At 40.6% G+C, this 26691-nt stretch overlaps 1 protein-coding gene across 1 annotated transcript; it reads left to right on the top strand.

Moving 5' to 3' along the window:
* The first annotated feature begins 523 nt into the window (after positions 1–523).
* LOC142959150 (neprilysin-like) lies at positions 524–24897 on the top strand. The gene is made up of 23 exons (XM_076100348.1): positions 524–632; positions 3783–3959; positions 5335–5370; positions 6735–6896; positions 14545–14625; positions 15044–15139; positions 15232–15350; positions 15534–15602; positions 16052–16186; positions 16696–16797; positions 16901–17037; positions 17193–17286; positions 18172–18300; positions 20614–20712; positions 20811–20888; positions 21110–21213; positions 21569–21627; positions 21736–21855; positions 22187–22320; positions 22748–22813; positions 23506–23601; positions 23752–23828; positions 24018–24897. Exons 1-23 carry the CDS (start codon positions 590–592, stop codon positions 24115–24117), a joined length of 2313 nt encoding a protein of 770 aa, XP_075956463.1. The 5' UTR covers positions 524–589; the 3' UTR covers positions 24118–24897.
* The last annotated feature ends 1794 nt before the right edge of the window (positions 24898–26691 follow it).

A 26691-nucleotide genomic window follows, 5' to 3' on the forward strand; every position in this document is an offset into this window, starting at 1 on the left:
CTACAACTCACTACAGTGTTCATATCAATTATCTTTTAACAGGGGTTTTGCTGTATACACTTAATATCCATAAAGTGCATTGGTTTTTAAAAGCTATTGACAGAGTAACCGCAATACATCTCTTCATCACACTCTTCATCTGAACCTGCGCCCGGAGTGCCGCCAATAGGGTCACTTCTAAACGCCGCCCTGACGGAGGAAGCAACGACTCGGACGGGGAACTTCAGAGGGTTGCTTCACTGCCTCACTATATGTCATTGGCTGTATAAATATGGGATCTCGCCCCTGAGGATCGCACTTGACCAATTGCACCGCCCAAGAGTCTGATGGGTCGTTTGAATTCAGCGATCCTCCGTGGGTAGGCAGTTCTGTGCGCGCGTGTGTGTTTGTGTGAATGTGCACTCGTAGAATATAAAGCCAAAGAAAGAAGAATAAGGAGAGGGGGGTGAGAGAGAGAGGGAGGGAGAGAGGGAGAGGCGGGATCCGTTTGTGCCTTGTTGAAATCCAGGGTGAAGCACAAACAATAATCTGTAACAGATCGATCAGCACTTCGCCCCCGCTTTTTGGATTTGATGGATCAGTGGATGTGATGCCCATATATATCATCGACCGAAAATTTCCCGACGCATCTGGTAAGTCGCTTCACTCACCCCGCGCGCTTCTTTTTCAACGCGGTGCCATTTGTGTGAGTCTCCGTCTGTGTGTGAGTGTGTGCGTGTGCGCGCGCGCGAGTGCATTATTTTTTGCCTGTGCGCGCGTGCCGGCTGGGTGACACACGGGGCAGCATACACCAGTTGATCATGCCACCCCCTTGGAATTCCCGACGTGCAACAGGAGATGAGGATCTGGCGTCTTGCTCACCGTGTGTTCTGCAGCTGAATATTTGTATCACTGGAGTTTTAACACCTATTGCATTTGGTGCTATCAGAAAACATCTCAGTCTGCTGTCATAGAATCACAGTTGGGTGTCCAAGCTTACTTTGTGGTTTTGGTTGACTGTATAGCAGCTGTAAGTGCTATATCTCTTTATTTGTCCTATTTCATTCATACTGCTATCACTACCATTAAGCAATTTAAGAGGTGGACTTCATTCCAGCTAGTTCACAGCACCTTTGGGTATCAAGTCTTTTAAAAGTGATTTCAGTCTGCAGTGTGCAGCTGGGCCCAGTGCTGAAAGTCATATCCCAGAGAAGGTGTTATTTTAAGTTAAATAGGCCACATTCCTGTACTTATTCAAACTCAATTAAGTACATGACATGTTCATGGCTCTCAGAGATATAGGTTGTTAAAAAGTGACTTTGCACAAGTAGTGTGTGTACTTGTGTGTGTGTGTGTGTCTGTGTGTGTGTCTGTGTGTGTGTGTGTGTGTGCGTGCATGCAGACGAATGGGTGTTTTCAGGCGTCTTAGTGAATGATGGGTTTAATTTTGAAGGGGGTTTGTGAGGTCCCACAAGACATGGGGACTGTTTATGTTTCAGATATATCATGACTGACAAAAACAAAAAAAAAGTAAGAGAGAGTTTTTACACATACCTTCCAAAACACACTGAAGACTAATCATCAGAGCCACATGGAGACAAGTATAACCAGTGACTGCGTCGTGCAACAGGAGCAGTCACACTAGCAGCAGAAATGACAGCTCACTTTACAAATAACTCATGCACTCATATTAGGCCTTCTTCCCTCATGGAGCAAACACCCTCAAAGCTATCAGGTGCTGTGGTCGTACTACACTAACAAGTTCCTTAATCCACCCAGAAGCAATGTTGAGAGGGAACTTGAATACTTGACTGTAAATGTGCACAATTCACGTGGAGAAAGCAGAAAGCATTATATAAGGGTGATGCGTGCATGTACAGTTCGAGCTCCTTTAGATTCATATCTAACATGCCCTCAGCTCACTTACACATGATTTAGTACCTTTCTGTGTCAAGTGTCCATCTCTGTTTTTACATCTCCCCCCCCCCATTTTTGCGCATTCCTTTACTCTGTGTTTATGTTCCTTTTCCTTTTCAATAAATTTCACAGACGTTTTCATTTCTTGCCATGAAACTTGTCAGTATTAACGTAAATTAATATAATACACCTCTCCAAAGCTTACATGCACAAATGGTTTTATTAGAGCTGGGGGACTGCTGCCACTGTGAAGTGTGTGCTTGGCAAAGTGTCTGCCCCCTCCTGCAGCCAACCAGAGGCAGGTTGACAGGAAGTTGAGATGAACACATCAACTTGTGTCATTCCACTGTCCCGTCTCCTGTTTTTAGGCTTTCGATTATTCATTTTCTGCCCATATTTTTAGTTGCCTTTATGCCTGTCGTAGAATCACATCGTTCCCACACAAACACTGCAAAAGGAAAGATATCCATTACATGCAGGGCCACCACTGACCTACAGTAAATCTTATGATCCAGAGGGACATCATGCATGCTGTAGTACTACAGTGTAGCCTATAGTGCTGGTGTGGAGTTGGGAAAGCAGCCTGTTGGGATCCGAACAGTAAAGGCAAATGACACGCCTGAATAGTGACTGTAGTTTACTTCACACTGGGCAATTGCTTAGTCACGAAGAACAATGATAGAGGATTTGACATTCAGCAGGTCTGGTTACTACAGTAGGTGACGTTGTGTGCCTGTGGCTCTCTACTCGTTCAAAGGAAGCTAACAGACTTTGTCCTTTGGTTGGGCGGCGCTCTCATCTCAGCCAGCATGCAGAGAGACCCACCCATCTGCACATTATGCCTCATGACACCAGCTTGTAAAAGTGTGTGTGAGAGCATGGCTGTGGATGTGTGCGTGCTGTAATTGCACAAGTGTGTGTGTGTGCCTTCAGTAAGGGATTAAGGATTAATTGCCTTCAGAGATAGACTTAACTGCTTGTTCCATGAACTTTGTAAAGTTCTCACTTGGTCCCAGAGAGGAAAACAACAGTGAGGAGCAGAGGGAAGGTCTCTCTTGTTTTCCATTCTTCAGAAGTGTGTGTTTCTTGTTTTTGTCTGGAGTGTACTGCCACTAGAGGGTAAGAACTTCTTCCATTGTTCTTGCCTTTTGCTCCAATACTGGTTCAAAAAATACTGTTTGTCTTTTTTTTTTTTTTTTTTTTTAGCTTATTTGCTTTCTTTTATCTCGCTTTCACTCTTTTCCTTTTCTTTTTTCAGCTTGTGTCAGAAAAGTCTGAAGATTTAACTGAACGTTTGCCTTATCAATGTCAAAATGTCTATATTTTAATTAAAAATGGTATGTTGCAAAAGTAGCAATATCCTCACATTTGAGAAGTGTTTGGCATTTTTTGTTGATGGCTTCAAAGATGAATTGATTTTTAGATTTTGAAATGATTCTGAAACGATGAAAATGTGTTGCTGACAAATTCTTTAGTTCATGTTTGGTTCATGAATTACACTTGTATTTGTTTTTTCACCAAACTTCTATGTTATCTATGTGTTATTGTCTTCTGTTTAGGGCTGCAACTAATGATTATTTTCATTATCAGTGAATTTATTATTACTATTTTTCAATTAATCCATTGATCGATTGATAAAATGTCGGAAAAAAAGTTAAAAAAAGAGCCGAAGGATAAATCTTCAAATAGCTTGTTTTGTCCAACCTACAGTCCAAAACCCCCCAAATACTCAGTATACAATTATATACAGCAGAGAAGCAGCACATTCTCACATCTAAGTGTTTGGCATGATTGCTTGGTGAATGCCGAATAATTGGTAATCATAATTGTTGCTGACCGGACGACAAATGGTTTCAGCTCTACCTCTGTGGTTCTCCCTCTCTCAGGTGAGTTGAAACAGCTGGCAGCTGAAGGAGGAGACCTGAGAATGACGGAGAGCAACCCCCCCAAGTCGGCTAAGAAGCCCCGCTGGACCTCCCTGGAGGTCGGCCTCATTACTATCGTCTCCTTGCTCTTCATCGTCATCGTCGCCCTCGTCATCCTCTTTGCCACACAGAAGACTGGTGAGTTTTGAAGAGAGAGCAGAGGACAGATATATGTAAACCCGAGTGGTTCCTCGATAAGCAGACTTATGTTAACAAAAATGTAGTAAACATGAGAAACAAAATGTCATGCAATCAAAAACTTTTATGTCGGGAGCCATTCAGCTTAGAGGACATTCTTTGGTTTTCTGGTCACCGCAATATTAAGCGAGCATTTAAGAACTTTTGAAGTTCAATTTCAAGGTTAATGGCAAGCACAAAGGAGCGTGCTTGAGAGCAGCATTTTGTTCAGGTGAACTGAAGACACTTGAGCTGTGTGCTTTTAAAGCATACTCCAAAAGTACAACCACTGAGCCAGAAAGAAGAATGCAGTGTGCAAAGGTCCTTTCCTTTCTGTTCTTAGGCATTTTCAAACAATCATGTATACCTCAAAACATCGAGCTCATTCAAAATGTAGACGTTTGTGTAAATTATGAATAATGATGTATCTAATATCTTGCTGTAAATGTCATCAATTCAAGTGGATCATTTAAATGAAAACAGTGAGCTCAAACAGACAACCCCACCAATCTTTCCTTACTTTGGGAAACCAATCGAACCTGCTTCATTCAGATCAATTTCACAATAAGAGTATCACATGGGTTTTTTAATTGTTAATATCCTGACCTTGCTGGCTTTTCCCACTTGTATATAAAAATGTGTTAAACTTGTACTGACACAAAGTCTTTGTTAGGTAACTGATGATTTATTAGTCATTAGTAAGTCCAAGGATGATGGATCACCGAGATGTGGTACAAGAAAAGTATGACTTGTATGACATTGAAAGGTAGTAAACCGCTTATTAATAGATCTACACATTCATTATTGACAAAAGGAACAACTTGTAAGTTCAGCAGGTCAAAAACCTGTCAAAAAAGCCAATCAAATGTAATCTCATGATGCATACAACATTGGTTGTCCTATTTTTGTGTGTGTGTTGCGCTATTATTATCTTCTGCAATCTTGTGGTTGATAAATGTGTAAACCGCCATGTCAGTAAAATGAGAACGTTTAACGACTATGTTTGTACGTGCGTGCACTCAACTGTGTGCACACACATTCACATGGAACACATGAAGCAGTGTATTTATGGTCAAATGACAGCTCACTGGTGTGTGTGTGTGTGTGTGTGTGGATTTGATTAACGGTTTAGCACCTAAATGATTCCAGACAGAATGAAAGCCACACTTCTAAGTAGTTCAGGGTTATACGTGTGAGAAAGATGAGATGCGGATAATATGAAGTAAAAGGCTAAAATTAGATGAGAGAGATGAGATGAGACAGTGAGCATTTGACGTGATGACGGATGACTGCAAAAATCCCACTGAATAATGATTTGTTTTGCGTTTTCCTACAGATGAAATCTGCACATCAGCTGACTGCACGCAGTCAGGTAAGCATTGTGTCTGTTGTTTGTTTGTTTTTTTGTATGTTCTCTTTATTGTCTCATTCTGAGGGCTTTGCTTTTTCCCAGAGGGGGAAAGATTGCGGAAATTGAGACTGCTGCAGAGACCCAGGGGATTTAATAGCCACTTCAATTGTGAATATTTTGCCACTAAGTCAAAACGGTAATCAAACAGGAACAGTCCTGATCAGCAGAAACATGTTGCAAAGGGTTATTGTTCTCGGATCAACAATTGTACAGGAGAAGTTGTGAAACTGGTAACGTGTATAAGCATGTATGTACAGCTTATATGTGTGCAGCATGGCCCCAGTAATGCTGCTGAAACCTTTTTGTATCACACAAACCCATTTTCAAATAATTTCAAAGTCTCTTATAGCATTCCAGTATATTGTCCTAACACTTCTTTTATTAATCCTTTATGCAACAACCTCTTAAATATCTTTTTTTTCCCCACTTCAGTAGATATTGTTCATAGGACAACAGTTTATTTTTCATAAAAACCACTACCATAGTAAATCAAAGATATGTAATTCTTCCTCTAGTTTCCAGCAACAGACGACCAATCATTTTGCGATGCATTTTTGGGAAACCAATGTCCCAATTCAGTCAGATTTGACAGACTTGTCACAAGAGATCTGTCAGCTGCCTCATGTAATTTAATTGCAGCTCAAGAAAGTTCACACATTTCTAGGACTGGTGCCAAACTTAACCCAATCAGTGCCATGATACTGTTTTACTTTTGCAACTGGCTGCATATTTTTGCAACTTTGTTGTCACTGGTCTATGTATGATATTTTAAGGTGTTTAGATTTTTGTATGGGTTTTTGGGTAAATGTCGCTCACTACAAGAAGAGCATGAAACATATTGTAAGTATCCAAGATTGAAAGTGGTCCGATGAGAACATTGATTCCACTCTAACATCTGTCCATTCACTGTAAAGGCTTCATCCAGCAGCTACTTTTAATGGCTCAGCTCAACGATCAGAAACAGGTATTTGTAGTTTAAAAGCGGAAGTGTAAAACCAACACATTGTGGTTTATGTGCTGGGCTGGACAGGCACAATGACCTCCGCTAAGGAAAGCTTAGTGAGCATTACAGTTGCTGGTAGGTGGATTTTGGTACCGTTAGTCAGAACTTGTTAGCTTCCCTTGTGTTCCCAGTGTTTATGCTCAGCTAAGTTAACCAACTATTGACTGTAGCCTTATACTGAACTCTCCAAAATAAAACAAAAAGGCATATTTCCCAACTTTTTGATTTCGCATCATTCTCCTTTATCCTGCAGTATATTGAGGTCTTTTTTGGAAAGCATTTCCTCTAATTCTCAGGGCTTGTTTCCTCTCTGTCCTTGCAGCTTCTCGCCTCATTGAGAACATGGATGCCAGCGTGGACCCTTGTGACAACTTCTACCAGTACGCCTGTGGGGGCTGGCTGAAAAAGAACATCATCCCTGAGACCAGCTCTATATACAGCACCTTTGACATCTTAAGAAACGAGCTGGAAGTCATTCTCAAAGGTCAGACACCTACTCGCACACCCACACACACAAACAAATTAAGACCCACATACAGAAAGGCCGTAACACATACAGGCAGGGGTACTCATTTGTGAGTATTGATACTGTGTTTAGTCCATGGTTAAGAGTTTTAAAGCTAGACTAGTAAGTCCTCTTGCATTGTAAGAGGACGGAGAACAGCTTGATTAAGTTCCTTGAGAATCCGAGCTGAAGAGGACTGTCCTACAGGGACTGCAGTGCTATAGATATCACAGATGCCATGAGTTTGGCTTCAGTAACACCATGTCAGTGGAGAATTTGTCAACAGAACTGGCATTATCGGTGTGTGTGTGTTGCTTTCAGGCTGTTTTCTAAAGACGTCAACTAGGCTGTGAGAAACAATCTGCATTGCAAGTTTGTACGTGCGTGTGTGTCTCATGTGTTTTGCCAGCTTTAGATATAGAGTGAAACATTAGAGTCTTGTTAGTGTTCTTTTGGCATGGTTGATATAGAAAGGGTCACGTTACACTGCATACGCGAGAGCGCTAGTGGATTTGTGTGTGCGCGCCAGGGTCCATACTTCACTTCGACTTGTCTGTGAGAAGGCCAGTCGAGTCCTGAGCAGTGGGTGCTAAATCTTCGAGGCTCACAAACCTTTCCACGGACAACTGAAACTCTTCTTCCACCGTAAATTTACAATTTATATGCCGGTGCCTTTCACTATGAAAACGACTGCAGGAGAAATGGAGTGACTTAGAGGGTTGAGAAAGATGGATCCTTAGTGGGAAGTAAAAACCATGGGTTTAAAGTTCAGCCCGTCTTGTGGACTCAGATCATTTTTACCAGCACAAGCACTTTATCTGTCCAATCTAGATGGAAAAACACACCGTTGTGTCTTGGGACAGCATTTCTTTCTTTTGCCATCTGGCCTGTGATGACAACTTATGTTTCATAAGGATAAAGCTGAATGTGGGGGGTAATGGCTAGATGTATTTATTCAATCCAAAATTTGATATGCATGATATTTAGTCTTAATTGGTCATACCACATTATTGTTTGAAAGGATAGTGCTGCATATGAAATGCTATTTTCTTTCTTTCTGTACTGACAGCTACAGATCAATTTTACATTCATCAGGGTTTAGAAATTGCATGTAATGGTCAGTATTCATGTGTTTACCTTTTCTTTCGAAGTGCATCTTCATTCCCTCTGCGTAGTCTAATTATAAAAGTGGGCTATTGAAACTCTGGCTCTTTTTACTCCACAATTATTTGCTTGAACATGAGCTTCTATGTGATTCAGAGAGCTCTAATTAGATTTCTATCAAACATGACATGTCGGTGTGCATGTTGCTGGAAAAAATCATGTAGGAGTTTTTGGTGTATTGTACGTTGCCAACAACTTATAGCCTGTTTTGTTCTGCTTTGCTCTCTTCTGCTCTCTTCTACATGGCTTAACACCCATAAAAATCACACACAGGGGGGAAAAAGGAAAGTAAACATTGCTCAAAATGGGTTCATTTTTGGCATTGTGTTACTGTATGTGCATTTACGTACGTAGCACGTCTCCGTGTAAGTGTGTGGCGTCATTTCACACTTTGTTGTACTCGTGCTACAACTAAGCAGATGTATCAGCGGTCTGAAAGCAGGGATAGAGATAAAAAAATGCACTTCTGCAACTAATGATGAAATATTGGACAAAGTGCAAAGGTTTAAGTTTTAAAATCGTTGACTTAAGTGATCTAAATTCTGCATTTACCGCAGAAAGGAATGGAGCAGCTAAAGAACTGGTCTTAATCATTCAACAGCTTAAATCTCCCCACCAACCGTTGTACTGTGTACAGACATGTTCAGGTTGAATTTGTGTGTTCGGGTCTGTCTGTGTTTTAGAGAGAAATAAAAAGGGAATGCTGGGTATCTAACATCATACTTGATATTTCTGACCAAGGTACGTGTGCATTCTGTTTTCTTGAACATGTGCAGTAGCAACGAGACATACTAGCTGTCAGAATACATTTTTTTCTTCATGACTTGTGCGAGGCCTCAGTAGAGCTGTGACCTCGACTGTGGATGTGACATCAAACATGCGACCTCTGATCTCGGGATAGGCTGCTGCCACCTGCTTGGATACCACCGCCCGCTGACAAGCGGATCCTTTTTCCTGTCAACAGCTGCAGGGGCCTGGAAACACCTGGACTCTGCAGCGCTCTAGGCTGCAAGACGGCAATAAAAAAGGCTACGTGCATGTGTATGTGTGTGGTTGCTTGTAAATGCCTCGGATTGTTCTCTGCTACTGTAAAAGGCCATAAATGATTCATAATGAGGACACCGTTTGTGACCACAGCTTTGTGTGTGCATGTGTTTGTACGCGCCCGTGTGAGCTTGTTTTTCCACCTCCCCCTACTCAGGTGTGGCATACTGTGCAAATAATTTACCCAATTGACCGAGAGCATTTTAATTACTAGCTAGTTTGTGTCAGGAAGGGGAAGGGAAGAAGGACAACAGACAAAAAAGAGGGAAAGTCAGGATTTTTCAAGAGTTCAATACTGAGGGGAAATGAAGGACAAAAAAAGCGTGATAAAAGAAAATAAAGTTGAGAAACTACACACAAGGTGCTTTGAGGGGAGGTGAGGAAGATCTCTGTAGCCAGGAGGATAGGTCACGAAATGTGAAACAGCATGTGAAAGTAATCTCCAAGCTGTAAGCTCTATGTGCGGACATCTATCCGTGCTTGAGCATGTGCGTGTGAGCACACTGCATCTCTTCTGTATTACACAAGGTGCTTCTGACTCCAGGTCTAAATCTCATTGAACAGAGAAAATTCTCGCCGGAGGCATGCAGCACAGGAACCAGCTTATGTTTCTTATAGAATTTGGCATCACCAAGAGCATCAAAGCATGTCTGTGAGCTGGCTGTGACAATAGAATAGTGGTTGGATGTGAGCTGTTTGTCTGGCATACAGCTAACAGTCAGAGACAGAATGTCTGTGTGTTTCCTGTGATAACAATAACTGAAACAGAACTTGCGTCAAACAATACAGACTGCAATAGGACTTTTTCGCGATAAAAGGTTAATTCACATGACCTTCAAAATTCCAGTCAGAACCATTGCACAACACCATTAATACTGTATTTCTCATCAACATATCAAATAAGGAAAGCAGACCTGATCTTTGTGGCCAAGTAAAATAATATGACTATCAATGCGGCAATTCTTGGCCAACAAAAATAAATTGAATAAAAGATCCTGAATTGAATATGTTTTCTTGTCAGCAAGGATTATGATTAACAGGAAAGAGCTTAGACTTCCATCAGGGTAAAGATCTGGCCTGTTAGCTGTTTCTCAGCCAATACTGGGTATTTATACTTTGACTGAAAACATGTTACTGAGCCAATGGCATAGTTGGTATATGGTGTGTGTAGATCCAATGTCCAATGTTTGGCTTGGTGACAGGGTCAGTGGGTGTTGTTGCTGAAAGCTTATATATTTCCCACAGGACACTGTTGAGCAGGAATACTGTTTTCAGCAACCACTGTAATTATGTCAGCTGACACCATAGTTGCAAAGTGGGATTGAACTGGTTTGTTCCCTTTTTTCTTCCAATATATATATATATATATATATATATATGAACCTCAATCAAGTAGTTTGAGTGAGTTTCTATTGGGCTGTTTTACTGGTTTGAATGGCAATTTAAACTTGTTCTCTGTTCTTTTGTCAAATTTGTTTCCTCTCAATGCAGTTTTTGTTTTGTCGTTTATGTTTTTATACCACACAAAGAGCAGTAAACAGCTCTGCTGTTGCAGATTGAGACTAATCACTTGCATGAAGTGTCAACTCATTTCAGTCTCAACTTCATTTAAGGTTTCTGCATGTAATATACTAAAATGATGATAAAATAGAAGCAGAACTCTCGTAGGAAAAACACTGCAAGTGAAATGCCATTTGGAACTAGAAGCAGTCAAGGATAAAATGGCAATGCAGAGAGAAGAAACTCCAAATTCGGATTCTGTATCATGCTGAGTGGTTTGGCTCAAATTGACGTGATGTCTCAACCAAACATCGGGTGGCACAAAATCCATTCTCAAATAAATCCAAACACGCACACACATGGGGCGAGAGAGAGAGAGAGAGAGAGAGAGAGAGAGAGAGAGAGAGAGAGAGAGAGAGAGAGAGAGAGAGAGAGAGAGAGAGAGAGAGAGAGAGAGAGAGTGATAGGTTAAGCCTCTGCTGTGGTTAAACATTAGCACCAGGCAGTCGGTAATCCAATCATACACACATGATCTGTGCCCTTTTGCAGGAAGCGCCATGTGAAGGGTCCCTATCTCAGAACTTCATTAAGATTAAATGAGCACATAAATAGTGCACACATGGTAATGAGAAAATGGAGGGATTAGAAAAATGAAAGGATAGAAAGAGGCAGAAGTGAAAGTCAGTCATGCAATGAGTGAAACAAGTAGACGTAAGGGATATGAATGACTCAAAGCACTGAGCAAATGAAAATAGTTGAAAAAGATTATGATTAAATATGGAGTTCAATTTGGAATAACTTGGGGCTGCTAAGTTGAATGAGACTGGATATTTAATAAATTCTGCAATAACAAAAGGTGTTTTGAAGACACGATGATCTGATGCGACATTAAATGAAATTGGAGCTGAAAGATAGGGATAAACCTTGTTTTAAATATGCATTATCTAACAGTCTTTGTTGTGATTGGGCCTGTCGTTATCTCCTGAAAATTACAAAGAAAGAAAAAAAAAATCTAATTTTCCTCATTTTTATCTTTTGATCCCGGCTCACTGTGACACGAGTGATGGACTCAGGTGAGAGTTTGTTGCAGTTGGCTGTGTAATTCAAGATCCATCCTCTTTCCTGTATTGATCTTGGCATTGCATTGATATGTGCTGTTGGATGGTGTATATCTGTGGATCCTGATGCAACATTAGGAGTTAACTTTATCTGTCTCCAGAAGTACTGAAACCATGAGTTTGTGATAAAATCAAAGTCAAAAGGTTTTCCTACTTTCACGATACCCCTTTACAGTGTTTCCTTTTAATTGGTAATGATATTCAAAGTTCATGATCTTCAGAAATACTTGATGATACCATCAAATCTGCCTACAAGCACTTCTAAATCTCTCTACTTTTATCTTGTTTGTTTAATCTGAACAGTATCTGATCATCATGTAATGCGAGGTTATAGACCTAGACCTATTATATATATATTTTTTTTTAGTTGTGTATGTACTTATTTTATACAAAGTGTTTTCAACAAAGTTCAAACCCAAAGAAATCTGTAATTATATTAAAGGTAAAACTGCAATGACATTGCAAACTGCAGTGGTGAGTCACTCTATTGGTAACCATTGTTTGTACTGCTCACCAGTGATGGAGCATAATTATTCAACGAATATGCTGCGCATTCTGTCGCTGAAGCTGTCCACATTTAGCTACAGAAGCTGTTTGAGTCGTTGACTCATAATGGTAGGCTAAGTTACCTGACTTAGGTAGTTAATTAACATTACTTGCGGCTGTTTCATTAGAATAAAATGACGTAACGTGAATAAACGCAACGTGAATGAAACTTGAAAACACCATCTTGTCCTTGAACATGATTTCTAAATCACGATTGATTTTGCACCGATTGACTGAAGTTGAGCTAAAGCTTCAGGTACTCACGGAGTGGGTGTGAAGATTTCACCTAAGGGCACAACGTTTTGGAACACTATCACAACAAAACACTCGCATTCACCATGGTGGTTTTTAGCAAAGACCGAAATTACCATGTGGGTTGAATCTTGATGATCACTCACTCTCATGATGGGTGCTGCTGAAAAGTGTCAGCGCATCCTGAAGGAATGGTTACTTTTTAAAGTTACAATATGCAACTTTGTGCCTTGGGTTAGAGCAGGAACAGTGTATTGTTGGTCCCACTCTCCTCCCCCTCAGTTGAGTACGTTTACATACGTATCACTCATTTTGATTAGCTGTCTACCTAGAAACTCTAGCCTGAGGCTGAGCTGCTGGCGTTCATGCCCACAACAGGTGTTGAAGAGGCGATGAACGCAGGCAATAAAACAAGCAATGGTGTTCACTCTTGTTTTCAAATGGCCTTTTACTGACACACCTTCAGCTTTGCTGCATCCTGATTTGGTTCCAGCTTCTTATTTTTGCCGTGACATCCCTGCTCTGAGGTCACATGGCCTCACCTCGATCACATGCTGAGAATTCATTTCATAGCAACCAGGGATGAAAATATGCATTGTATATTGCAATTTGTGTTCTATATGACGGTGTTGACCTTTACAACAAATGATCCGAATAATCTTAACCACTCAAATGCAAAGATCAATTGCACTGCAACCAATACATAGCTTGTGTTTAATCATTTAGTCAATCCTTCAAAGCAAAGATTGGCCATGCATAGTATAAGGGAACAATTTTGATTGTGCACTGGTGTACTTGCTATTGCTATGCGTTCCTGCTACCTGGTCTATAAATTAATTAATGCAACGTTTCAGTGCATTCAGTGTTAGATAAAACGTTTGATCTTTTCAAAGCTGGCAAGTGTACTGTTGCACCACTTCCAGAATAGTGGAAAATGACTGGCTATGTCCGTTTAGTAAGGGAAAGTGAGCATTAAATTTGCAATGTGTAAGATCTTGCCAGAATTTGTCTATTGGATTATATCCAAAGTGGTAGAAACGAGAAAATGACTCGCACCCTTGCCTCATCCACCCCGACAGCCAGGAGACTACTGAGCAGGGAGTAGTGCGTGTGGCAGCTTTGGGAGATGGACACAGACCTATAGTTAGTAGTCAGCTCGAATTCAGAATTCAGAGTAAATCCCAGCTCCGGCGGTCTGATCTGATTATTTTGCCGGCTGAATCTGGGTCGTCACAGCGACCCAACTGAAGCTCTGGATGCATCGCACGCTCCGCTCCGCAGCAGTGCAGTCCCTCATAGGCGAGGACAATGAAATGAAACATAAGTCATTCCCTTATCTCTGCCACCCCGGACTTAAGCCAAGAAACAAACTATCTTTTCTTTTCTTCTAGTTTTTTTAACCGATAACTGTACATGTACTGTATGGAGCCGGTAGTAGTGAAGTGCTGACCCCTATTTCTTTAGAGCAGGTGGCCAGGCGTGACACAGTGCACACTTAAAGACAGTTTTGTCAATATACACAATCTTCAAAAAAGTTTCTTCCTTAGTTTTTCAGGTAGCTGCTTGTTTCTTTTTCATCAGTTTCATAGCACTTCTTTATGCAGGACAGCTTTGAAGTTTATTTGGAGTTTTTTGTTCTTTAAATTCAGTCATAACATGTTCTTGTTTCCCCCCCCTCCCCGTGGATTAATGTCATGTTGTGTGTTTTGTCACTGGTTGCTATGGATTGCCACAGTTTGAAGTCATCACTTTATTTTTTGCTGGGGCTTTCTGACATAGGGACAGACAACGTGTCTTAATTAAAATGATGAAATGCACCTGGACGACAGCTGGATGCTATTTTGAATCAACAAAGATGAAAGAATTATGTACCTGAAGTTATTGCGCCCCTCTCTCTTTTCTCCACCCTCTGTTCCCATGTACGCTCATTCTTCCTTCATCATTCTGTCTTTGTCTTTATTTCTTTCCTTCATGCTTGCTCTGTTTCTTTGCTCTATTTGTAGGTGTCCTTGAAAAAACAGTGGAGGGTGAAGCCACTGCTCTCACCAAGGCTAAGACCCTTTACAAGTCCTGCACCAATGAGAGTGAGTCAACAGGCATCAGAATTCAACACAAACTATTCATTTTTGTCTCTTCTATTGTCTTACAATTAACATTTGTCTTACAGTCATCGAAGGTTCTGTGTCTCATTTTGTTTATTGCACTGTCTATAATTAGAAACCTGTAATCGTTATCAATTATTAGTTTTAAAATAATTATTGTGTGTTCAGTTTTACAGTATTAATTGATCCAAATAAATACTTTCTCCCAAATATTTAGCTTTGAAGTGACATCAATAAACCCCTCAAATGTCCCCAAATAGGAATAGATTAATAAGGCTTGTTAACAAGTGCAATATATGGACACGACGTCTTTTCTTTTTGCTGAATTTTGATTGGCATAAAATAAATGTTCCCATTACTATAAACAGATTTTTGCTTGTTTGTGTACGTTTCATGTAAGGTTTAATCGAGCTCAGAGGAGGGGCTCCTTTGCTCGACATGCTGCCTGATGTGTTTGACTGGCCCATAGCTGTGGAAAACTGGGAGACCGACTATGGTAGAGTATTGTTTTCCATTGTCACGCACAGAGGATGTTGTATACAGGCAATCCTTTTCTTTCTCACTTTTCCTTTCTTCTCCTTTACTCAGGTACAACATGGAAGCTGGAGAACGTCATCGCCAAGCTGAATGAGAAATATGGGACTCAACTCTTAGTTAACTTTTTTGTCGGCAGCGATGACAGGGACTCCAATTCTCACATCATTCATGTAGGTGTGAAACTGTAGCAGAAAGCCCTTACCTCTCTCGCTCTCCATTGTATAGACCCACATCCGTACAAACACTCACACATCATATCCATCCAGCTGGAAAATACCACCCCACCAATTTATTCCAATCTGATGTCTTTATCACGATACATATGTATGTTTTCTTGTCTTCCTCTTTGCCAGTTTGACCAGCAGACAAGCCTCGGCCTCTCGTCCAGAGATTACTACGCTTGCACCGGACCCTACGCAGAGGTAGGCTTAAAGTGTACACACATGCACATGCACACTCTTGTAATATAATTAAGGATTTCAACCGATGCACGATGATAACAGCTAAAAGTGTTAATTTGGGCCAGTGTCACTGAGTCGGGGTTCTATGTCCCCAGGAGTTTGTTACGGTAAACCCGATGCCCAAAAAAATCAGTTAAAAACACAACTACCTGACATGACCTTGTGTTTATTTCTACACTTGCATGCATTCATGAGCAGGTGTGTATGGATAAATAAAAATGTGCTCTGAGGCAGTAAGTGATGATTGAAGTCAAATGGGCATGTTTGTGTCTCAATCCAGACCAGATGTGTGCAATTGGGCAAACATTCTCTGCTCTGGTCATTGGTTAAATTCAAACTACTAACCTCCTGTCCTTCCTGTTAAAGTAAATTCAAGATATGATTATCATGAATGAGTGTGTGTTTGACAGGCATGTCGGGCCTATGAGCAGTTCATGGTTGACCTGGCCAAGCTGATTCGCTCAGACCGGAAATTGACCATCAATGAAACCCTCATCAGAGAAGAGGTGACACGAGTAATGGACCTGGAGAGGGACATCGCCAATGTAAGCATGCATTCACCCTTTTTCCCAGCAGAAGTAATGCATACCTTATCTTCTATCTGAGCTTCACACAACAGGAGGATTTTGAGAGCAAACGTCTTCTGACAGAATGACATTCCACTCCTCAGTTTGTAGCCCAAACCTCTCTCTCTCCTGCGTGTGTTTGTGGCTCCAGTCTGGAGCAGCTGCTGTGTAAAACAAGCCGTTAACCAGCTTGATCTACACAACAACGTTTCACACCAACAGGTTTCCACACTCCACGTTTGTCATTCTGCGCTGGTTCTGTGCTCTGCTCACTGCCACGCTTTACTTACCCTGTGCTCGGCTGCTGGCTTTTACAAGGCACTCGCACCGTTCAAGCCCTGACATTTACAGACCTGAAGCCTTCTGGGACTCCAAATATGTTTGTTGCTGCTGAACCTGCACTGCAATTGTACACGTGTCAGGAAACAGGAGAGTTATGTTGTGACAGCATTCTTGATTTTCTACCTCTCTGTCTCACTCACTCCAAGGCGACTGATTCTCCAGAGGACCGTAACAACCCAGTGTTGCTTTACAACAAGATGGAGCTAGGTGATCTGAACGCCAACTTCACCCTTGAGGTTGAATCCCAGGTAAAAATAGACTCCTTGTGTGTCAGAATTTGCTGTTTCTTTTTCACCTCCTATCCTCTTTCTAATGCTGTTTTTTCTTTTGTCTGTGCTTTTGGACTTGAAGGTATTTAATTGGAGTTACTTTACAGCAAAGATAATGGATACAGTCAACATCAGCGTTCCTGACACAGAGAAGGTCATAAACTACTCCCCCAACTATTACAGACGACTCAACCTCGTCTTGGCCAGATACAACAAGAGGTGTTTGTGTTTGTATGAGTCTGCAGTTGTGTTTGTGTATGATAGCCTGATTGTGGGGGCGGGAGTGCACTGCGATTGAAAACGGCACATTACTGATATAGCGTAGCTTTGTGTGAGTAAGGCAGTTTCTTTTAACATCCCTCCTCTCCTCGCAGGGATCTGCAGAACTACGTGGTGTGGCGTTTTGCTATGAACATGGTGGTGGGCCTGAGCAGACCTTACAGGGACACCAGGAAAGCCTTCCGAAAGGTACACTGCCACTTCATCTTTCTGTAGATAGCCTCTATAAAAAGATTCTGCATATGATGCAATGGGACAAGATTTTGCAATCGTAAGCATTCTGGTTTCCGTTTGTGGTTGACCAATAACGTTTGGGCAGGCTTTGGTTCCATGCAGGTAAACAATCCATGTGGAGAGCAAAAGAGGCGGACCGCATTGCCGGAAATGCTATCCTGTAACCCAGCAGTGTTTTACGATGATTTAGATTTTTATTGGCTTAAAAATGAGCTTGTAAACTGATTGTGACAACATTCCAGTCGGTTTATTTATTTATTTTTCTGGGAATGTCATTAGGATTGCAGGTATTTTGTCTTCAACCACAGTAGTGGGCAAAATCCAATTTTGACCTGCCGGTGGCGCTGGGTGACCAGTCATGGTATCACCAAAATCAGTAAGATTCATCTTCTGGGACCATGAATATCTTCATTTAAAAAACTCCATGACAGTAGTGGAGCTATTTCAATCTGGATTGAAGTTGTGCTGACATTGCCGTCCCTAGAGCAATGCTGTTAGCATAAACTTGTCAGTGCCTTGGTGAATAAAAGAAAAACTATGCAAGACTGTTTCTGAATTATTCTTTACTGTAGTTCCTTGCTACAGTACTTATAGTATCAGCTAATATATACAGTATCAGTTGGGCTCTAATAAACACTAGATTTCCCCTGCATTCATATTCTTCCTCCACATTTATAACTGAAAATGTCCCGTCCGTCCTGTTTCTTATATTGCTATAGTGTAATGGTGATGCTACATAAAGCTGCAAATAAAGAATTGTCACAAGTCTCTTTAACCAACATGCTGAGTGGTTTATGCTGCATCTCTATATTGATCGGTGCCTCGTAACTTTCCTTGCAGGCTTTGTCTGGTACGACGTCAGAGGCAGCAGTGTGGCGACAGTGTGCACTTTACGTCAACAACAACATGGACAATGCTGTGGGACGACTGTATGTGCAGGAGGCCTTCTCTGAAAAGAGCAAAGAACTGGTCAGTAGGGGGTGGATTATGCTGTAAAGATTCTGTGTAATACATTATCGAATGTTAGATTATTAATATTAATAGTGTTATTGACACTGATAAATGCAGTATTCGAACATAGGTTTGGATGTTAAGTGTGTTTTTGTGTCTTACTCATTTGTCACATTTGTATCAACCACAGTTCTGTCTTTTCTGCTTGCACCCATTGAAAGCAGCTGAAGTTGTCCTTGTTTTCACCCCCACACCAGTATGGCTGTGTCTCAGATTGTGTCTCAGATTGTGTGTCTCACATGCCGTAAATCTTCTGGACCTTTCCCCACTCCCGCATGTGGATTTCCCATTGCACCCCGAGTACATGTTTGTGTGTTTGTGTGTCGAAAGTGACACACAGCTCCGAGTACGTACCAACACCCATTTGCCCAAATACTTAGCCATAGAGTGTAGGTGTGTCCTTGTGCTGAGTTGACTTGCAGCTGGCACACATGCTGCACTCCTTACAAACCAACCTTTTCTCAGCCACAGACATTCATTTCAGATATGATCATTAGTGGAATGTAACTTTTTACAGTACTTTTACACAATTACTGTACTTCTACTACTAGATTGTAGAGTTACTTATACTCTACTGGAGTACTTACATTTATGCTACTTAATACTGATACTATCTCACGATGATTTAGAGGCAGACATTGCAAGATGTAGTCAATTAGCTATAGTTACTGCTGTAGTTCCTTTTTCTGATAAATATTTCACAAGCAAATGTCATCAGCCATCGGTTTTCCTATAAATAAAACAATTACTAACTAAAACAGTAAAATACTACCTACACATCATATATATAATCTAAAATATAATATTTAATAATATAACACTCGCTTTTTTCAGCATGATGAGAACTTAAACTTGTAAAGGTTAGAATACATAATGACTGCTATTTATCAAATGTACTTACAAATTGTGTACTTGTCTATTATTTGGAGACAGAGTGAATTACATCGTTATCAATAGCAGTGGATTATTGCCCATAATGGAAAATCATCACATTTCAAACTATCATGATACATACAGCTTGACTAGGCTTACCATTGCATTATAAACCCTGCATTTGACCCATGTCATTTATATTATAGCATTTCACATGCAGATATATGCACACATTTGCATGCAACCACAAGCATCTATGCATGCATACAGCACAAACCCATTTGTGCCCGCACACAGTGAAACACACACACACAGAAGAGGTGAAAAGGTTTTCAGAAAAGCATCGTCGGTATTGTCCCTGGTGGTTTGTGGCGAACCACAGTGTGTTGTCCGAGTGGTCATGGAGTGTGTAAGCGAGGGGTCTGCTGATTTGATGAGACACTGGAATGCCTCTGTCAGCTCGTTGCGATTTCAGAGAACGACTTCAAGGGATGTAGAAGTTCGAGCTTCACTGTCACTGCAGTTTTTAGTTTCTTTCCCTTTCCTATTTGTCTTGGTTCAGCAACTTTTTTGTGAAATATTCTAATTTTGTTTTTATTTGATATATTTTAGCCTTTTGCTCTCCGATGACCACGGTACAGTACATGGTTTGCGCAGCATTATGCCATCATGGTGGCGTCAGTCAGTCTGTCTCTCAGTATGCAGGCGCATTCTTGTAAATACTGTAACTCAAGAGCAATACATTATATAAACATTAAACATTGCACCGCAGGTTCCCTCTGAATTGAACTTTGGATGTTGATTTTGGGGCACCTTACTGTGTGAATTTGCATATAAAGCTAGAAAATCTCACTAATGTGAGAACTCTTCATTCGTGTGAATATGTTACATGAAGACAAGTCATAAAGCTTTGGATTATTTCAGTAACACAAAATGCAACCCCAAACTGATACTATATTTAGACAACAAGTTGAGTCTTAAACGCTGTAGAAATGTCCCAAAACTTTTTTATTAGTATTTCATCTGCCCTATTATTCACATTATACATTACCACATGACCAGTAATAATACCCAGGTTCACCACACTTCTACTAAGAGGGATTCTAACCCAAAGTGTGTCTTCTGTACATTGATATGTGACTATATAATGATGAGGACCGGCTCAGGGAAGTTTATTTTTCGACTGTGTTGCACAATATGTTGCAAGATTTTGTGTGTGTGCTTTCCACTGGATCCTCATGGCAGATCTTATGAGGAACCACACACCAACTGACAGTTGGTGTCTTTTCCTTATACACATTTGATTGTCAAATATCAGTGACCTATTTATGATTCATCATTCTCTCTTTGTGTTTGTTTGTGTGTGTGTGTGTGTGTGTGTGGGTGGGTGGGCATCAGATGGAGGAGATGATAAAAGATATTCGGGAAGTGTTCATTAGTAACCTTGATGACCTGACCTGGATGGATGCAGAGACCAAGATAGCAGCTGAGGAGAAGGTATTGGCCATAATGAACTGTCTGTTGTACTGTACTCTATTTTATATGCGATGACTAAGAAGTTTGTTTATCAAATTGTCTCCTCTACTTTTCTGCAGGCCCGAGCTATTCGAGAACGGATCGGCTATTCTGACAACATCATGGATGACAAATATCTTAACAATGAGTACAAAGATGTGAGTCTCTGAAAATATGTGATCGTGAATGTTTTTCCTCTTTCGCGGAATTAGTGTAACAGAATACAGAGTGGGTTCATCGTGGCTGCGTATCAGCTCTGTGAAAACATCTCGGTAAATTCTTGGCTTTTATGCTTTTTTGCTGGAGAATATATGACCGAGTGTTGATAGCTCTCATCGAGGCTAATCCTCCTGTTTCTCTGGCTGTGTGTTGGTGCTAGCTGGTGTACAGTACAGAGGAGTACTTTGAAAACATCCTGCAGAACCTGGAGTATGTGCAGAAGAAACGCCTGCGGAAACTCAGAGTCAAAGTCAACAAAGAGGAGTAAGATCTAATTGATTGATAATTCTGGGGGCAGGATTAAATAATTGCTCTGTAAACAGCCACACACAAGTTGCGTAGTAATTTAAAGAGGCAATGTTAAGTGTTTAAGTTCTTAGAAATACATGACTTATTTGCTTGTGATCGACACACCATCTTGCATTTAGCACAGTGCATTCTCCCACACAAACTCCTACTCACACATACAGTTCAGCCTTCCACTAAGCACAGCAGCATTGCTAATATTAGCTCGCTGTTATTGATAACGGGTTAATTCGAATGTAAAATGTGAATCATGCTGAACTATAGTGCTCCTTACTCTATCATTATTTAATTCCATCCTCCCTGTTTTCTGCAGGTGGGTAACTGGAGCTGCTGTTGTCAACGCCTTCTACTCATCCAGCAAAAACCAAATAGGTATTTTCACATGTGCACATGCAAACGTACATTTGTGCAATTATTCAACATTCTACATTTTGTAAAGTTTCGTGAAGTCATACCTATTTTGTTATTCCCTGGTGTCAGTTTTCCCTGCAGGTATCCTCCAGCCGCCTTTCTTCAGCAAAGGCCAGGCTAAATCTCTCAACTATGGTGGCATCGGCATGGTGATCGGTCACGAGATCACACATGGCTTTGATGACAATGGTATGATTTTCCACACTGTTGCTCTCTGTTTCTCCCAGAGGCAGTGTTGGCAGATTAAAATACTTTGGAGAGAAACATTTCCCTTTCTGTAACTGGTACCACAGAAAACAGGTCTTTTGAAATGTCATTTCTTTGGGCTGCCTCAGATCATTTTCCACAGCATTCATTTTCATTGGGTTGTGTGAAGTTATTATGTTCAATGTCAGGACTCTTTTATAATGATATCCACAACTGCAAGCCACCCACAAATCCAATGGCAATGGTGGTTGGGCTTAGAGAAGTGTCACAATCCTTTTTTTTTTGTCATGCATTTGGCTTATTTCTTTTTTAGGTCGTAACTATGATAAGGATGGTGACCTGAAGGACTGGTGGACACCAGGGTCCACTAATAGGTTCCTCGACCTGTCGAAGTGCATCGTCAATCAGTATGGCAACTTTTCCTGGGACCTGGCTAATGGACTACATGTATGTCTTCACAGACAATCTCTCTCTCCTTCTTCTTTCCACAAGTTTTCATATAATATCAATTTACTCAAAAGGTATTCCCAAAACCTTGCTCACTGTCTCATTTTTTTTTTTTGCTTTCCTGTTATCTTTGCCAGCCTGTCCATTTCTATCTTCCCCCAGTTTTGCAGGCTCATCTCTTCTCTGCTTTCGGTGCCTTTAATATTCCGTGTTGACATATCAATTCCTCTCCCTCTCTTTTTTTTCTCCTCCTCTGTCCTATTGCTTTGAACAATGGTTCATTTATCCGCTGGGACAATGATTTCTTGTATCCAAAAAAAAAGTGATATCTGTGATTTGCTGACATTACAGTAGAAAAATGGCCAGCTCCCTCTGTCCTTTTTCACTGGCTATCTATGTGTTTTCCCTCCTTATCTCTCCACTCTAGTTAAATGGTAACAACACCCTTGGGGAGAACATTGCTGACAATGGAGGGATACGGCAGGCATATCAGGTGATGAGCCTGAACACAAAGGGGGGAACTCAGTTTATAAGCCCTTGTTTAAAGATGACAGAGGATGGGATTCAATATGTGGCTTGTTTTTGTCTTCTGCTTGCTAACATAAATAGATCAAGAGATAGATTAATAGGTAATTTTGCCAGGTCACTGACAGGCTCATTAGCTATTATAAGCACAGCAATAAAGGACATTATGTTGCTGCTGATTTCATCAGTTTTTACCGTGGGTGAACAGAGAAAGGGCATTCACAGATTAATATGCAAGACTCGTATTTCGTATTTCATTTATTTACATTAAAATTGTCAATTTGAGGCAGTGGAGATTTGATTTCATTCATGAGTAACACAATTTCAAACAGGCAACATGCCAGTATTTTATTATTACAGTTTCACGCTGGCTTTCTATTACACAAAGTGACATGACAATAATTCAAATGCTGGAAATATAGATTATTATTAGATGCTGCAGCAACTTTCAAAATATCACAATAAACCAATTGCAGGCTATTTCCAAAATAACACAGTTGTATTTTTAGCACAAGTGCAATTCACCAAACAGCCCAGCATATGAACTGTATAAGAAGTGCACAGGAAGTATCCACAGAAATATAACACGTTGATGAAGACAGCAGAATAACAACCAAAATTGGAACAATTGATATAAAATGTCTCATATTAATACTGCAGGCCTACAAAAACTATGTGAAGGAGCATGGAAAGGAGCCATCACTGCCCGGCATAGACCTCTCCCACAATCAACTCTTCTTCCTAAACTTTGCTCAGGTACTTTATGGATGTATGGTTGGATTGATTGATTACTTGACTGATTCATTTGCTTGATGACTGATATATGGATGGAAGATTGTAAATAGTGCAGTATATTGTAAATGACATTGGTCTAATCAAGTATGATCCTAATCTCTGTTATTTCAGGTGTGGTGTGGAACACATCGACCAGAGCAAGCTGTTAATTCCATTAAAGTAGATGTCCACAGTCCGGGGAAATTCAGGTAAGTTAAAACAAATCGTTTGTTTCTGTGCCATGTGAGGCAAAGGGCAGGAAACAAATGACAGTGGTAGCTAACATTTTAAAACCTTGATAAAGAATTATTTAAAAAAAAATAATAATTCAATTTCAAGTAACCTTCAAATACAGCAACTTAAACCCCAACCAACAATCTCCTCTGTGTGTGTTACAGAGTACTGGGCTCCCTTCAGAATTTCCCAGAATTTGCCAAAGCATTCAACTGCAACAAGAGCAGCTACATGGTCCCTGACAACATTTGCCGTGTGTGGTGATCCACAGACATTTGGGATGGGGACAGTTCTGACACGGGTCGTCCCTGTCCCACTGTACCTCACCCCTCTGACTGTTGGAGCACTCATAGGGGCTACAGGGAAGTGGAAGCTCCCCTTAGCTCTTTACTGGATGGACCGGGGCTGGTGGACTGACACTGCAGTATGCACTTCCTCCGGGGGAAAGCAGTGGACTGTACCCTCGCAGACAAGCGGAGCACTGTCTCTTTGACTCTGATACTGTAGTTCATTCAATCAGCCTGATTATTCTGCTACTCACTGGATACAATCACTCCTTGTGTGTGTGTGTGTTTTTTTTCTCTCTCCATTTTGATCTTGTTTTACTCATCATTTGTGAGTCTGTCAATGTGAGTGTGATTCAGTCAAAATACTGTACTTGTCAAGAGAGGGACGGACAGACAAATGTGCTCAAATCCTCTGGCATATGAATACACCACCCACCCACTCACACTCACACACATCTAACAGGGCTGAACCACTGTGCTGTATGTGGGACTAAGCTGTATGCCTCTCATAAAACCTCAGCTGGTTTCAACCTTCATCTACACGCTCTACAATGCATCCATAATATACTCTTTGTTAATTTGTATAACCAGATTAGATATATTATTCCAGATAATCTGAATTTGCTGAATAGACCAGTAAGTATTTAACCCTAATCATATATTAAACAATACTCTTCTATATTTAATGATGATGACTTAACTGCAGTTGAAAGGCAGCCATATGTCAAATAAGCCAAATTAAAATTTTTACCTTTAATATGACACGTGGCCATGAATCATTGAGCTGACAATCGACACCGGACCCTTTTTATACGTTCACTGAGCCTCCTGTGTGTTTCTGCGTGGATGTGTGTCTCAATGTGTTTTCCAGTCTTTTTAAGCCATTATGATCGCTGCCTACTGTTTGTCAAGCAAATCGGTATGCCTTACATGATCTGCTGTGCAGGAGAACAAAGAATAAGACGGCGTATCATTAAAGCAATAGTTTGACCTTTTAACAAATAGGCTTCTTTTCTTGCAGATAGTTAGATGACAATATCGCTTCCACTCTCATGTCTTTCCTCTACAGCCAGCAGACGGTTAACCGCTCTGTCCAAAGGTAAAAAAAAAACAAGTCTGCCAGCATCTCTAAAGCTCACTAATAACCACGTTACTTCTCGTTTGTTTAATTAGCACAAAAAACAAAGTGTAAAAACAATACGTTGTGGTTTACAGGGCGTTATGTGCCGGACTGTTTCCTGGCTGGGAGCAGTGACCTCCTAAAGTCTCTGCCAGCTTCCTGGCAACCTGATGGTGCTGACAAATCTGAAGACTTTGAGTCTTTACTCTTCCATTTTTCTATGGATCAAACAAACCAAAATAATGTTAATTGGTTAGCTTTGAATGTTTGAATTGATTTGGTCTTACCATTGGAGAGAGCCAAGCTAGTAGTTTCCCCTGCTTCCAGTCTTTATGCTAAGCTAACCATCTCTGTAACTTCATATTTATAAGAAAGATATGAGTGGTATCAATATTCTCAACTTACTCTAGGCAAAAAAAGTGAATATGTGTAATTCACAAAAAGTTGAACTATTGAAGAAAGGTGTAGCGATATCTCAGTTTGATTTTGGTTTAATCACATGAGTGTCGTGTGACAAATCTTTCTTTTCTTTCTTTAAGACTTTGAAGCACAAGTCAATTGACTGACGATAATATGATTAAGCTTTCGAGGGATTTATCTCTTTTAAACTGCGGGCTGAGTCTTTGCTGGAACCTAATGGAATTTTCAACAGTGCATGCATTTTTCCAAACGCAGAAGGTTGTATCAAGTTAGTGGATCACAGTTTAGCATTCGTGGTTTTGTATGGCTTCATTTTCAAAGTGTAACTGAGGCTGGTATCAATTGTGGAAATTTTAGCCTTTTGCCTTTTCTATTGAAATGAATGAATGCTGCGCCATGATCACGTAGACCACTTCTTCAGACAGTATACAACACCCTTTATGTCCAGCCTTGTGTTGTTTCCTCATGTTTTCATTGTATGTGCAATCTTTCTGTCCTTGTCACCGCCGCTCACTCCCTCAGGCTTTCTTTCTTTCTGCCTCTCTCTCTCTCTCTGTCACACTCCACCTGTAGAAAGACAGATATACCTCAGTTGCCTGTATTTAGATACTTTATAACAATGACTGATAATCATCTTGAGGAGCATTCTTTTTCTTTCAAAATAAATATTTAAATAACACGCATTGGTGAAGGTTGGTGACGCAGGTGAAGGTTTGTCTATGTATTTGTGTGTATATGTGTTGTTTTAGCATTTGAATCCGGCACCGATATGAATGTAATCTAAAATCTGATACAAAGACATGTTGAGAAACATTCCTTCAATGTCAGACTTAAATTATACACGGCATAACAGTGTGAGTGCACATAATATCTTGGTTCTGCTGACTTGACATATTTTTGGTCTGGACTTAAAAGACTTCATATATAGAAATTGTCTAGAAATGTTTGACATCAAAGCAGAAGTTCTTTACCTATAGTGCTGCCTGTGAACAGGTTCAACTATAGAGAGAC

This window comes from Anarhichas minor, unplaced genomic scaffold, assembly GCF_050575085.1.
Source record: "Anarhichas minor isolate MPS153535 unplaced genomic scaffold, ASM5057508v1 ptg000026l, whole genome shotgun sequence".
In the NCBI taxonomy this organism is placed as follows: Eukaryota; Metazoa; Chordata; class Actinopteri; order Perciformes; family Anarhichadidae; genus Anarhichas; species Anarhichas minor.

Bases quoted from the DNA above. Each gene is read 5' to 3' on its own strand.
- LOC142959150 (XM_076100348.1), top strand. From the start codon at position 590: ATGCCCATATATATCATCGACCGAAAATTTCCCGACGCATCTG. The intron at 18,301-20,613 runs GTCAGTAGGGGG...GGTGGGCATCAG, and splicing joins CTGAAAAGAGCAAAGAACTG to ATGGAGGAGATGATAAAAGA. The intron at 23,602-23,751 runs GTACTTTATGGA...CTGTTATTTCAG, and splicing joins TCTTCCTAAACTTTGCTCAG to GTGTGGTGTGGAACACATCG.